We start from the raw sequence: 15,503 nt of genomic DNA on the forward strand, positions 1-15,503 counted from the left end.
TGGATGGTCTGAGAGCATGCAACACCTAGAAATTTCCCTTTCTCCAAATTCTTACTTTGGTGTAAAGGACTGTAGAATATGGACTGGGCCAAGAAGCAGTTCCTTCACTGTTATTTTTACTAGGATGTTTCACTGGACGTTTGGAAGGTGTCACACTTAAGCCATAGTTTGGCATTTCCTGGTTTTGATCCTCTTTTGTTGTCACATAACCCATCATAAACAAAAAGTGTACATGATAAGTTATGAAGATTGCCACTGGTCTGCTTTCTGCCCTCAGGTGAGTTTAGAGGAGTTCAGCTGTGTCTCTGTTGATACAGAGGACGTCATTTTCCTATTGCCCAAAAGAGATCTGTGCTTTCGAGGTGTAAGGATCCTTCTGTCTCCAGGCCACAGGACTGTAACCAGTCCTAAAATGCACATCTTAATACCTACTGATAAGAGATCATTGATTTCTTGCATCATGAATTAGACTGAGGTGTATAATAAGAAGTATATGATTCTACAGTTATTTCTACCCTACTGGAAGCACTGAAACATGAAAATGCACCTCTGTGTTACATCATCAAATCTATGAGAACAGACTTTCTCTAGAAGATAGAGCTACAACATTTAACAGAGGAAGGCGCTATGGAACAAAAGACAATGTATGTTCAATAACCTTTTCCTGTTCAGCCAATATCTTACCAATTTTCTTGTATTTGGGTTCTGAAACATCAGCACAACTCTCTACGGAGCCTAAAAATGCTGAAAGAAAAAAACGTGATAGTAAGTGACAGAAATGGAATCCAGTTTGTCATTTTTAAGCGTCCATTGTGGAAACTTATTTTGACTTTCTAAAGTAGAAGGAGATGCTAGCAGTTTCAATTCAGCTATTTCAGAACTGCATGAGTCCAATGTATTAAACACAAATGTGAATAGTCTTATATTATTTTACTACAATACCGAAGTTTGAATTGGGCTTCAGATTTTTTTATTTTTATTTTTTACCAGTAATCAAACATTTTTGCAGTTCTTGCTGTTAAAAAGGGAATAGTTCAACTAATGCTTGCTAAGCTATAGATATACTGAAAACAAAATTAACATCGTCACATGGATGACAAAAAAAAAGGGGGGAAGAAATGTAACACAATGTCATGTTAAAGGACAACAAATTCTGCAAATTATGAAGAATGTGCTGGGGGGGAGATTTCACTTCCAGCCCATAGAGGATAAACAAAGTCAGAGGAAGCACATCTGCTTATATCAGTGAAGAACTATAGGAGGAATATAGTGAGGCTGCTTTTAAAACCAAAGTACCCTAATGCATATTCAGAATCCAAACACTACAGACTTTCAAGCTGTCACCGTTTTTTACTTACTTCTTTTGTGACATTTCTGCATCTTTACATCAGTAAATATCTCAGCGTTTTCAGCAGTCATTTCATCCAAAATAAGGCTCCCTGCTAAAAAGATGAAATATTGCAAATGTCAACCTTTGTTCTCCTAGAAATATTCCAGGAGGAAGTGAAAGGAAGAGAAAGACACTACCAGAAAGCAACAATGAAACATGCTCCAAATAAAAGATGGAAACCAAAAATCATGCAGTAAAATGTATCTAAATCTGTACAATTTGGAAAGCCCTCAGAACTTTGGCCAGACTCTCTCACTGTGTGACATTAATCTACTGTGGCAAATTCAGTGGCTACTAATACACAAGTACTTCTCAATGCTCTAATGACAAGCAAAGGATTAAACATCACAGCTGATTCACAGATATATTTTTTGTGTGATCTCAGTATTACTGAAGTTACTTGCTCATTTTGTATACGAAAAGGATTAGTTCCTTTAGATGTAGAGTAAAAGGTTCTGAACCATTTATATATTTTGTGTTGTAAGAACTGTGAAGTTATCTATACCGGTCTTCTACAGGCAAAGACATAAATACTCATGTTGTATCTCATTTCCTCTAAGATAAATATGAATATTGCCATTCGGTGTAACCAACCTCCCAAATTCTAAACACACCAGGGAGCAGTAAAAAGCATTTAAGTCACATAGGTTTCTTGTAACCAGAATTAATTGTCCTACATATGGTATTACCTTTAGTAAGTTATTCCAAATTACTTTCCCCAAGTATAAAAGAGGATGTGCAGATATTGAGTGAATCTTTCTCAATCTACAGATTTCCCAGCAGCCACACATTAATATATATACTCTAAAGTAGCAAACAGCTGCACCACAGCCAAAACAATGATTTTGTACATCAAGCCAAGTGATTATCTCTGGTTAAGCACTGATATGAAGAAATTATTTACTACATGTATATTATACCATCGCTGCATTGATCAGGGAGAGAAGTAAAATCTGACATGCCTTCTCAGGCAACTTTGTGCATCCTGGACAGAAATAAGGGTGCATGAACTGCATTTGTATGCATGATAAGTACTCTTGGTGGCTCAGGCTTAATGAATACATGTCAATATGTGTCAAGTGCTCAGAATAAGTCCGATGCTGCTTGAGAGCTTATATAGCACTAGGCAGTCAAGCAGTGCATACACTATTGCTTTGATGAGGTGACCTGCAACTTGGTCAGAGATACAACTGCTCTCTTTGAGAAAATCCTTCAAAATACAGAAAATCCTCAGAGTTTTTCAGGACACAGTTCCCAGGTGGAAGAAGGAGGGAGGTGAAAGAGGATACCAGGTGATAGAAACCCTACTGGTATTCTGATTGTGGAGATGAGAAACAATGTAAGATGTTAGCCAGAACACTGTCATGGAGAAAATTCATCTTATTCACATAAATCTTACCAAAAGTGTCTTCCACCTGCTTCTCCTGCTGATCTTTGAGCACATATTCTGCTAATTCAGCTACCAAAAAAAGAAAAAAAGGAACACAGTAACATCACAGTAAATTGCACAACAAAACTATTGTAGGTTTACTTCATTAACAGAATTCTCCAGTATAAGTGAAATTAAAGAGTTAAATTAAGTTTTTCTTGTAAATCGTTGCTCAGGAAACAAAGAACATGAGAAAGAAGAAGTGGAGACAGGAAGTGTTAAGCAGAAGGAGCCATTAATAGAGAGATTTTCCCCTGACAACCACAAACTGTTGTGCATGTTTCCTCACAACTCACAGGTTTAGGTACCACGGTTAGACTTACCGTGCATGAGGGCACTTGAATATATGCCACCACTTTAGAGCAAAAATAGAATTTGTAAGAAATAGATATAACAAGTAAGTAGAAAATAATGACCATGTTGACACCAAGCATTTAAAAAAAAAAAAGTTTTCATACCTATTCTAGCATAAGCTTCTCTGGCATTGGAAGAGAGATATAATTCATCCCCATTTTCATCATTTTCCACTGTACACAGGAAATCCATACTATTCAACTGATCATAGCTGTTGGCATCAATTTCAGAATCTAGAATGAGAAAGGAGTTAGCATTGGGTTCAATGAATACCATAGCCAAAGAAAAATAACAGAAAGCAGGACATGCAGAAAATGCAGATTTAGTGCTTCAGCATATGGCTTTGGCTTTTTGGTGCATGTTGGCTACCTAAGAACAGAACTGAACTCTCAGTAAACTTAGTTACCCAGAAGCCAACACTTTTGTTAAACTCTGAGGATCCACCTCTCCTAGTAAATAAAAATGTTTCAGAACCCATTCCATGACACTAAGGCCTATAGACATGGCCTGGACTCATCCATACTATTAAACCTCTTTACTCTTCAGCATGTGGTGATACCATCCAAATTCCCTCTTCAGAGTATTTCTGGGTCCATGCTAGCCACAGCTCTGCAGCTAGAAATTGCCTGGGAAAATGCCGGTTGGCCAAGACAAAAAGCATGTCAGGGACTATATTAGCACCTTAACAATGGAGATGTCCTACTTCCCATAACCTGGGCGATGTCTTGACACTGTTTAATTTATCCATGTCTTCTCAGACAATGGGAAGGCTCGGAAGTATTCAAATCAATGAAACATCTCTGGTGTAGTAAGAGTTAGTCCTTTATCCCTACTTCAACCTACTTTCAGTCACTGAGCAAGTGAGGCCATGGCAGTGCAGAAAAACTCCTGCAGATGTTAGTAATAGAAGTTGAGAGAGCAAAACTCAAACTGGAAAATAATTAATTACAAAGATGATTCCGGATTCTGGTGCTCCGTTTTGCATTGATTTGCACATGCACCTGCTGACACTGGTCACTCAGGAAAGCAACGAGGATGTGAAATGATATCACTCAAATTTGGTAACTTTTTATGCCTATCTGACACATAACTATAGGACTTCATATCTGGTATACACTAACTTGTGTTCTTCTTTTATTGCCATTCTCAACCCATAGTCCAGCTCATTTGTTTCAAATAAGCTCAGCTATTGCTCTACAACACAGTCAGCAGCATAGACACACTCTCATACCTTTATGCCAACAAACTCATGGAGAACAGACATTCTACAATGTCCACACCAACTCAAGAGCAGAATTTGAAAGCCGAGGCCAACCTTCTAACCTGCTTAGCTGTAGCAACTTCTATGTAAGGAACGACCACCTTTCCACCCTGGTCTTTCTGCTTTCTCCATCACAGAATAAAGAAATTATTGGTCTGTGCTCTCAAAAGCTCTAAAACAGTATCTTCTAATGCACATCTATTGTGTTGGTGCCTTAGGATCTGAGTTGGAAATGAAATGCTAGCTTGCTTGCAGTTAGCTTGCTAGCTTGGCTTCCTAGTATCATAGAATGGGATCTTAAAAGATCACTGTTTAACTTTTAGGTAGTCCTCTGTGGAACTATGAGTTGGACTCAAGGATCCTTGTGGGTTCCTTCCAATTGGAATATTCTATGATTCTATGATCACCCAGTTCCAACCCCTGCCATGGGCAGGGACACCTCCCACCTGACCAGGTTGCTCCAAGTCCCATCCAACCTGGCCTTGAACACTGCCAGGGATGGGGCATCCACAGCTTCTCCGGGCAAGCTGTTCCAGTGCCTCACTACCCTCATAGTGAAGAATTTCTTCATTATATCTAATCTATATCTACTCTCTTTTAGTTTAAAACTGTTTAAAACTGTTTCCCCTTGTTGCATCACTACACACCCTGGTAAAGAGTCTCTACCGATCTTTCTTGTAGGCCCCCTTTATATTTTGGAAGGCTGCTATAAGGTCTCCCCAGAGCCTTCTCTTCTCTAGGCTAAACAACCCCAACTCTTTCAGCCTCTCTTCTTAGGAGAGGTGCTCCAGCCCTCAGATCATCTTTGTCACCCTCCTCTGGACCCACTCTAACAGTCCTGTGTCTTTCTTGTGCTGGGGACACCAGATCTGAACATAGTACTCCACATGGGATCTCACAAGGGTGGAGCAAAGGTGGAGAATCCCCTCCCTCAGCCTTCTGGCCGCACTTTTTTGATGCAGCCCAGGATGCGACTGACATTCTGGGCTGCAAGTGCACATTGCTAGCTCACGTGAAGTTTTTAATCCACCAATCCACCAAGTACCTTTCCACAGGGAGGCTCTCCATCCATTCATCTCCCAGTCTGTACTGATGGTTGGAATCGCCCCAACTGGGGTGCAGCACCTTGTGCTTGGCTTTAAATACATGGTAATTTATGGAAGGAGTCGCTATTTTATATACAGATAGTCACAAAGTTATCATATTGTAAAACCAAGTGTGTGTTGAATTTAGTCCAGCCACCACGATAAACTGCCATTAGATGGCTACTTAATCTAGAGGAGATGGCAGTGACTTACAGCATGACAGCTAAACTATTCAAGGGCTTTTTAGTGTATTACTAACCTGCAAACAAGTCACCCTCTTCATTTCCAGATGACTTAGGGTCTAAGAGAGTAAACAGATGCACTGGATCGATGTCACTGTGCAGCAAGTCAAGATAGCCATTTTCACACACCAATGCTGAATCCATGATTTGTCTCTTGCTGTCTGAAATCAAATCACAAAACAGTTAGCTATGATGAAAGTCAACGCTTCTGTCAACCAGAATTACAAGTCTGCTGCTGTGGCTTTCTGTTGACCACAAGGCATTAAAATCTTAATGCTGTGGAACTGGTACTGCTAAAAAAGCCTTGAGCTGAGTTATAACGCTGAATTACTTAAAATCATAGATCCAGATGCAGCTTGCAATGAGACCTTTCCATTTTTTACACAAATCAGGGGAGTGAGGTACTGCAGTCTGACCATCTGGGCCTAAAGCTCCTGGGAATAAATTATAACTTCTGTAAATTCATCAGTATATAAGCGATGCAAGCACAGACTCCGCAGGTACTGGGGGAATGAGAAGACTGCAGTGAAGATGATGGAAAAAGAATCCTATTCTGTACTGGTATGATAATTTCTTCTTAGGGTCAGCAGCTTCTGGCTGGGATGCTATATCCCAGTTCCTGAGACCTGCAGGTAGCACTAGGAGACATCTCCTCAGCACAACTAAGAACAGTAAAAGATTGAACAGTTGCTTCATAGAATTCTTCCCCAGACCTTATGGCTGATTGTGTATGGTCAACTTGAGAATTCATTTCTGTTAACAGGGCATTCACTGCAACTGTGGAATTTATCACAGTTATTTTAAAATCCATTTTCTTTCCAAACTTATCAATATCTGTTGGCACCAGACAAAAAATTATTCATACTACATACATCTCCAGAACTCATGTGAGTACTTACTCATGAGCTAAGAATTGCTATAGTGTTTCAGAGTACCATACAGAACCCAGACAATTCTCACTGCTCTAACATGCTCCCTGCTGCAGCCACCAGTGTTTATATGGGCTAAGAACTGCTTAGGTTGCTGCAGCTATATTTTTTGATAAAGTTTCTCTCTTCCTCCACTTCATTTTCTTCTATTACTTCCAGTTACTGCAGGAGGCACCAGAATAAACTCGAACACTCCTCCTAGGTATTCCGTAAGTAGTGTAATAACTGTACATGTTGGTTATTCATCATCTTTATCAAACTATTTCCAAAACAAATATTGGCTTTTCAGTGTTTACAGATCCTTGATATGAATGCTACCTGGGCTGATGATCCCAGTCATTAACTCCACCATAATACCCAGATGCCAACGTGAAACGGACAACAGGCAAATTTTCCAGTCGGTATTCTGTTAAAATGGCCACAAACTGCAACCATGCGAAGTTTCAGATTGGCATCAAGAACCATGTTTTGCAATGAAGGATATTTATAATACAGTTCTCAAATATTCTGCCTTTAGTAGAATGCCATTGACGTCCCTGATTGCACACATCTACTTTGCTAAGGTGGCAAATGTGGAGCAACCTGCTAGACCATCAAGTCTACCTGCAACAGCAAAAATAAATACAGCTCTGACAAAAGGAAACAGCCAGACCTAGTCACACTGCCACAATCTGCTTTGTTATGAACTAATCCTCATTCCTCCCGCAGCCCTATGTGGGGTTGTCCCTTTATAGAGCTTGGAAATGGACCTCTCTGCATCCTGCCAGGGAAGACACCAGAATCTAGAGCCAAACCTTAGGACAGGCAGTGGACGTAGTGAGGCCCCACATGTAGGAGTGACCTACAGTCAGGTAGTTCTCCTTTTTCATGTTGTGTGGCCTCATTACATTACCAACATCACAAAATTTTGAAGTTATTGCCTGCCCTGCTATAAACGGAAAGCAGAAGTTGACAAACCTTTGTGAGAACCAGGAATGTGGCAAATTTTCAATTTGCTGCTGCATTTTACATTGCCACATTCTGTGTTGAATTAACAGAAAATATAAACACAGTCAGGCTTTTCAGAATACCAGGTTTCCACACTGTGAATAACGCTGTTGAAGCATTACCTCTGATTCAATATGATTTTGGGGTTAGAGACAGAGAACTAATTAGCAGAAACTCATAAGTTTCATGGTCCTGGGTGACCTGCTCCAGGTGGCCCTGCCTGAGTAGCAGGGTTGGAGCAGATGACCTCCAGAGATCCTCTCCAACCTTAACCATTCTGTGATCCTGTGAAGCTGTAAAGGGAATGCAAGACAAACAAATTCATTACTCCTTCCAAGTTCAGCAATTAGTAAAGTGCTTGATTACAGCAGATGAAGAAAAGGGCAAGTCCTATGGATAAAGACTAAGTAGGCCTTCTTAGTCTTCATGGAAATGAAAAGTTTTATTTAACTCATAATCATAAGAGCTTTTGTTATTTTAAAGCTTTCTTTCAATGGCATTTCCGTGTGGTTAAATATATAAGTAATGCACAATGTTTTGCATTACGAGGTCAAGAAGTCAGGAAGCAGCCAAGAGGAATTCTAGAGACTTCCACCAGCTAGAGAGGTGAAAATTAAAAACTAAGAGGTACTATAACCCAGCAGCACAGGAGTGAGAGAAATGTAGCCTTCTACCTAGGGAAGAATGAAGACTGCTACTCTTTTAAAAATGAAAAACTTAAATATTTCTCTTTTTTGCTTCAGTTTACCCTCTTTTTTTTTTCATTGCATTCATTGCTTCATTGCATTGGGCTTGACACAAATGTACACGCAGCTGCCTTTCTATTGACTACACTGGATTTTGGATGCTGTAATTTCTTTCTTTAGCTGAACCAAGAAATTCTTATCAGCAGCTGTGCTGCTGTGTTAAAATGATGGTGGGACCACTAATAGCAGTTTGTCCAAGGCTGCAGGGAAAAAGAAAGGAGTTTTGGAAAGATTTCTACGTAACAAGAGTGACAGAGGCAAACAGGATTGTGCCCCAGGGACAGCGAGTGTTTGGCTGAGGGTTGGAACTGAAGCACAGAAAATGAAACCTGACATTACTAAGCACGTTTACAACAGCAATTGCTTTCCCATGGCTTCCCCTTTTTTCTCACTGCAACCCACTGAATCCAGCAGCCCACTGTCTGAGATCACAGGGGAATATGTTCTCTATCGCTCGGACACTATCTTGGTTGTTTCCTACATGATTCTAATTTAGCTTACTGATAATACAGTCCCCTTGGGGTGCCATGCAATGCTGCCAAAAGGGGCATATGGCACACTTTCACATCACAGGACTAAGTGTCACCACAGTCCCTGTGAATTAAGGTTTGAGCATCGCATTCCCTGTGTTAGAGCTGTGACTGCTGCTCTCAGCCAGCTCTCGGGGGGACAACAGAGGCCTCGCATCACCTGGGATGCCAGTGTTCTCATTTGTGGTCAGTGTCTGTGCACAAAGTGGAAGTGCTGGGTGGAGTTAGACAGGATGAACTTCCCAATGTATTTCCAGGCCTTTCAGAAAGTTCAATCCTTTGTAGTGTGGACCCTTGTCAAAACTACTTTTTGTGTCTTTAAGTATTGAAGTAAAACCTCCTTCCCGCAGCAGTCTATACACTCCAGCTCCATCACTATATGCAATAGACTCGTGTTCCCTTTGCATTACCTCTACAATGATTCAGCACATAACTGTTACAGCAGGGTTTCTACACACGATGCATTTGTGTTAATGCTGTATTCTGCTCATACAGCACAACAATATGATTCATTTGCAAGACTCTCGGAGGTTTTTGTTCAGTGCTATTTCAGAGCACAAGCAAAACCGTAAGAATTAACAATGCTGGAAAAGTAGTTAAAAGAAATAGTGAGCATCGCCACACCAGGACAAAGAATCCAGTTGAAGAAGCAGTAGGTGTTCACTTAAACACAGACAGATCTTAAGAGTGAGATGGGGCATTTTAGATTTCAAAAGATAAAAGGGAATGGTTGTGATTTGTCATTTGGCCCCAATAATTTGACACCAAGTAATGAATTCTGCTACTAACTAAAACCAAATGGTAATTAAGAGAAAGGAGAAGGTTTATACAAAGGCAATAATGTAAAGTTTTCTCCAAAAAGGAGGTAGATGCTTCTGAAGAGATCATTAGGGGGGGTTCCTTTCCCTAACTCTGTTGACAGCTGAACTAACAGGTAAGAAAGCATTCTTCCCACGAGTATAGACATTAAGAAAGAATAATAATAATAATAATAAAAAGTAATTTCAGGAACAAAGGAAACCCCCCTGCAATTTAATTTTCGTACCAGTTCAGGAAGCTGAGGGTAATTCCTAGCAGGACAGTAGTAGTGCCAGGTAAATCACACATTTCGTAACTGGAGGATGACATAACATTACTACTCCAAATCTTAGGTTACAGAAAGACAAGAGAGTGGGACTGTCATAAAGACAGGAGGTTAAAACAAAATCACACAAATATTACTTTTAAAATGTTATTATGTGCTACACTTAGGATGAATCTGAGTTAAGCAAGCTGACAAAAAAAAACAAGCTCTATCAAACTATCTAAATATGCATTTCAGTGAAACACTGTTACTTAGAGCTAAAAGCTCAGTAACATCAGCCACAACTTTCAAGACTTTTTTTTTTTCTTTTAACAACTTTCTCTTGATCTGCTCTCTTTCTCTGTATCCCTTGAAGGTTACTGTGCCTGTGTGGTCCATAACCCACAACATAAACAAGCAGGCAGGGTCATGTTTCCTGGGTTTTGCCCCACGTGGTGTTTCAGGGTGATGCCCTCTGGGGTATGGGCAGGTCATCAGCAGCACAAGTCCCCTCCATGCTACAATAACTGTCTCTCCTCTCCCCATGTCCATCGCCAGCAATTCCTCTGCTCTGCGGGCATCGAACAGCTTTTTCTTTCAGAGAAGGTCTGATGGTTCTTAAACTGTGGATAACAGTGCCCAAACTATATTTAGCTTTGAGAGTTTGGGTTTCTGTTTCAGATCAGTGAAAAAGCTTATATGTCTGAAAGCCTGTTCATCTTTTCCTGTTGTATGACATGATTTAATAAAAGACACTACTTTTACCTACAGAATGTACCTGGCCCATGCAGTATTGTTACTTTCCATGGGTTTTATAGTCTAAAATGAAAGAACAGAGATGATGCCAGAAAAAAAGCAGCACTATATCCTGTCTTATTCCCCTTTGTCTCCTTTAGGTGAGTTTAAAGAAGTTAGAAAAAGTGTAAGTATCAAGTAGAAGGATTTTCTGCCTTTCAATGAACTTTGCTGTATGGTGACCAACACAAATTAAAAACAAAATCCAACCAGACAAAAACCAAAAGTCCTGCCTGGGAGATAGCCGAAAGCAGGCAGACTGATCATGTGCTGTCCTGCAGGTGCCATAGCTGGGAAAATATTCGAGAGCAGAATCTGCCTTCTGAAGCCAGCATTGCCTCTGGTGTCACAGCTGTGCTCATCTCACCCATCTCAGCAGCGAGGTGATATAAAGTGGTACAGCAGACAGACACCTTGCCTTCTTTTGTCAGACCAACTACCTTTGCATTCGGAGACTTTCTTCAAGACAGAACCTCAGCCCTCCTAAATCAGAAAGTTTTCTTGCCAGAGCTCCAAGACTGGAAACAAGCCAGTGTTTTCTAATGCTCCACGGTTTCACTTTCAATACACGCAAAATTTGTACAAAGAATAAGTGCATTCCTCTCAAAATCGGAACGAAACTATAACAAGCTTTCAAGCAATTAACGGGGCTGGACACAAAACAAAATCGCTGAAAAGTCTCCAAAACTTCACCCACTCAAATTCAGACTTCATCCCACAAATACTTCAGGACCAGATACTGACACACCGCTGTTACCAATATTCACAGCAGGCAATATAAGATGGATTTACCATGACAAAAGCACAGCATTCAAGAATTGAGGAAAAACTGACCTTAGGAAAGCAGACAGTTCCTGTTCCTTCACTCAGGATTCAGCACCAGAAAAGCAGGAGAGCTGCTGTCACTGCCTAGGGTTCACAGAAAGTAACAGCAGAAAGGAGGAAATGAGCCAGGCCAGTCACAGCAGAAATGCTAGAGGCTTAAGGGGAATTCCAAAGAGGAAAACTAAGAGGAAGCTCCCTTCTGGCAGCCCCTGTAGAATAAGCGTGGGTAACCTGTCGCCTGCCACAGCTAAGAAGAGCCTGTGCTTCTCACTCCTCAGGAATGGAACGATATATTCCGGTGGAAATTGGATGGGTGTCAATGGTAACAATTTTCAGTGCCCTCCAGAATGCTCTTTGTAGTTTTATTCTGGTTCAAACCTGTCCTAAAGTCATGCTGTTAAACAGTCCATCAGTAAGAATAAAGCAAGCAGCATGCAAACACTCTTACCTTGCAGCTTCATGTGCTCAAACAAAAATGAAAGTACCTTTCACACATTCACAAGCTCTGCCAACCAAAACTGGTTTGCTCTCTTCTCCAAGTGTCTTTTGCCATTGGTCCAAAATGACATGTACAATGTTCTGTGAAATGTAAAGGTTGTCTGGCTTACATACGCTGTTCAGAGTTTGCTGGTACCAACATGTGGCAGACAGCATTTATTCATTTAATGAATCTCAGACTGAGTCACACCTTTACAGTGCCTATCTGGCTTAAGACACAGATCCTTTTGAAAGCCAACTTACCTAATGAGTGTTCCTACCACAATACCTATAGCTGCTTCTGTGTGTCTCTGCAACCCTGTTTTCCTATTTTTCTACTTTTTTTTTTTTTTTTTACTATGCGTAGACGTACACAAATTAGAAAATAATTATGAATTTATTCTCAAATGAGCAAGTATTTCTTCTAGCATTATTCCACCATCAACAGCTTATAACAAAGATCCAGAGTTTGAAGAGGGAAGGAAGTAGGATTTGATGAAGTCAATGGCTTCCAAGACTTGTGAGGTAAAATTTTGGTCAGCCGCTTGGTAACACTGGCTTCTGCACAAGGCAGCATGTCTTATCAACAAAGCAGCTGCTGACCTAAGCCTTTTCCCTTTGCAGAGGAGCTCCACTTCCACCAGCTTCTATGGGAACATGCTCACAAGAGATGATGTTTCCTTCCTGGGAGCAGCTGATCATAATACAATCTTTGCATGGAAAACCCCTACAACAGTTAAGAGGATAATTGTTAACCCTGTTCTAATGCACAGCACAACCCCACAAGTTATAAGCTCCTTTACCAGCCTTGCAGCCAGATTTCTTCATCAGTTTCTGAGGCTGTAATTCCATGAGGTAAGTGATTTACTTCAAGGATGACAGTTTGGGGAACAAAAGAGTTCAGCTGTTTACTGTGACTCCAGTTCACATAAACTACAGTAAACAGTGGTTGTCCACTTTTTGCACAATGACCACAGCTGATTAGAAACAGCAGAAATGAATGGATGGAGTAAATCAGAATACTGGTTCATCTAGTGGACTAATCTATAATGATGGTCTTAGAGTGTAAGCAGACTAGAAAACAGGAGGCTATGAGAGCCAAGAACTAACTGGCTGAACTCCTCAGATGACCATCACCTTCTGTGCTTCAGTTTTTGCTGATTCAAAATGAAGACACGCTGCCCTATGGCAAAAGGAACAAGCAGAATATATCAATAGGTATTGAAAGCACTGCAGAACTGATGTCAATGATGCACTTTGCAAGAGAAGGAAAGCTGGGGCTTTCTCACCCAGAAATTTTAAACATCCTTTTCAGGTAAGAGAAACATCTGCAAAACTACTAAGCAGTGAGAAACCTGCTGGTATTAGTCTGTTCCTGACCCGAGCTGTCTTTGCAGAGTGAAACCGTCATTGAACGTGTCTGAAAGTGAACAAATTGGAAAAGGAAAGTTAGAAAAAAAATTGCTTCAAGGGAAGGCTAATACAGTTTGAGCCTCTTTGTGATAAATTTGTCTTTGAAACCACTTCTTTTAAGTTCATCTCTGTACTACAAAATCTAGAGAACAGTGACAATGGTTGAACATGTGATGGAGGAAGACTAATGCTTCTTCTGATGCACTCTGGTTTCCCTCTGTTGCGTCTCAAATTCAAGCTTTGTGACAGAGGCACAGAGCCAGGCACAACAGCATCAAGATCTTTGAATGGAGATTTTTGTTGCTACCATTACAAAAATGAGAAGGAGCGGCTATCTTTATGAACACATCAGAGATGTAATTAAAAACAGAAGAACTATATATACCCCCAGCTTAAGTGACACTAGGGTACTTGCTATGATATTCTACATTTAAATATAACTTGTTGGCATTAATTTGACTGTGGTAACAGCATTAAGGTCTTCTGGTTAAGTATTTTTCCTGAACTATCTTAAGTTTTTCATTAGCACTTCTTCTTGTACTTTCAGCAATACCCTGAGAAATAATGCCCAATGCTGTATTTTAGGAGAAGAAAAAGTTTGCACCCATAATGGCGTCCAAGGTCCTCCCATCAGTTTTACAGGACTATCTGGGTATTCTATTAAGTATTCTTTTACTCTCCTTTTTGAGTTGCTTGGTTTCATAAAAGTAATTCTGAATACTATAATTTAAGCTGGGGTTCTGTTGTTTCACATAAAATGGTCCATGTTAGGATTGTCCCAGTACTACTCCTGTTCTTCATTACATACAACATTAATTTGTTGTATGTAAATTACATACATGATAAGGTCTCCACATTTTTATGTCTCCTACTGCCCACGAATCTCAGATTTCTTGAACCCAGCTTCATAAGTCTTTAAGTACTTCCTGTCCTTAAGTTTGCAGCAGTCTGTTATAGGCATTGTAATTTTTGTGCTTATAGACACCTGGAACTTGCAACAGAGTGCATTCCCCCCAGTACATGCTTGACTAATATAAGGGATTTCCCCACATCAGTTGTCAGGATGAACAGATCATCATGAACAAATGCTGCTCAGACTATCAATGGCTGGGATGTCAGTTGAGAAAAATTGATCTTGGCATAGTCTCCTTAATCTATTTTGCATTTTGTGTTCTGCAAAAGATGGCAAAGAATAAGTCTTATTATGGCCTGACTATGTAAAGGGATATCTGGGTGCTACCCTGAATGGGTGGATCTGCTTTAGCTGCTGTTGAATTATAATTCGTTGCTTTTTTCTTCCTTACCTGCTCTCCACTGATGCACTTTGCACTATGTCACAATGCAATCTCAATATGCAATAAACAAAAGTAAATCTTTAACAATACAAAAAAGAAAAAGCTGATTTACCAGACATGTGCTTGGTTCCTGTTGGCTCATTATCTGTAATGTTTTGAGGTCTACTGCCACAGAGGTTTAAACAAGAGTGGGGAATCAAAGTATTCCAATACAGGTCCCATTTCTCCACAAATGTCAGAGAAATCTTCCTTGCAAGGTCCTCTCTGTCTTTTTCATGGAGCAAGGCCTGATGGTACTCCTTGGATATCACATGTTCTTTCAGCATGAGGTTAAGCAATGCATGGTCATCAGAAGCTGTAGCACCTGAAAGAATCTTCCTTATTCTGGGCAGGATCTCCTTAAAATGATTCATACCTGCAGCTGTGGATGCTTGAAGGAGGTCTGAGCAAAATCTGAATTGCTTCAATTAAAAGTAAAAAAAAAAAAAATCTACTCAGTCAGCATCAAAAAGATGAAGTGAAAAAAAAAAAGTTCAGAGACTTTGGCTTGCAGTAGCAGAGGTGTTTCCTCATTTCATTAAGCCTTTAAATAACATTTCCAAGAACAAATAGCTTCTTCATGAAATGACAAAACACCAATTCTTCCAAGCATTCAATTCATAAAAGAATTTTCAAAATCAGC

General features: G+C 40.1%; 1 protein-coding gene across 4 annotated transcripts in view; it reads right to left on the reverse strand.

Moving 5' to 3' along the window:
* Positions 1 to 15,269, reverse strand: part of CIITA (class II major histocompatibility complex transactivator) — a 34,199-nt gene extending 18,930 nt beyond the window's left edge. For 2 of the 4 annotated variants that reach the window (XM_040574663.1, XM_040574665.1), the window contains exons 1-6: positions 14,934 to 15,269; positions 5,779 to 5,922; positions 3,278 to 3,406; positions 2,790 to 2,849; positions 1,359 to 1,442; positions 685 to 744 (exon numbers count right to left, since the gene is read on the reverse strand). In XM_040574663.1, the coding sequence (XP_040430597.1) occupies positions 685 to 744; positions 1,359 to 1,442; positions 2,790 to 2,849; positions 3,278 to 3,406; positions 5,779 to 5,922; positions 14,934 to 15,234 (778 nt within the window). In that variant the 5' untranslated portion in view covers positions 15,235 to 15,269. Of the gene's footprint in view, positions 1 to 684; positions 745 to 1,358; positions 1,443 to 2,789; positions 2,850 to 3,277; positions 3,407 to 5,778; positions 5,923 to 11,645; positions 11,802 to 12,084; positions 12,216 to 14,933 lie in introns of those variants that run through there. The other 2 variants (XM_040574666.1, XM_040574667.1) reach the window with 2 other exon arrangements.
* Positions 15,270 to 15,503: the final 234 nt, after the last annotated feature.

Source organism: Cygnus olor, chromosome 15 (genome assembly GCF_009769625.2).
Source record: "Cygnus olor isolate bCygOlo1 chromosome 15, bCygOlo1.pri.v2, whole genome shotgun sequence".
Classification (NCBI taxonomy): domain Eukaryota; kingdom Metazoa; phylum Chordata; class Aves; order Anseriformes; family Anatidae; genus Cygnus; species Cygnus olor.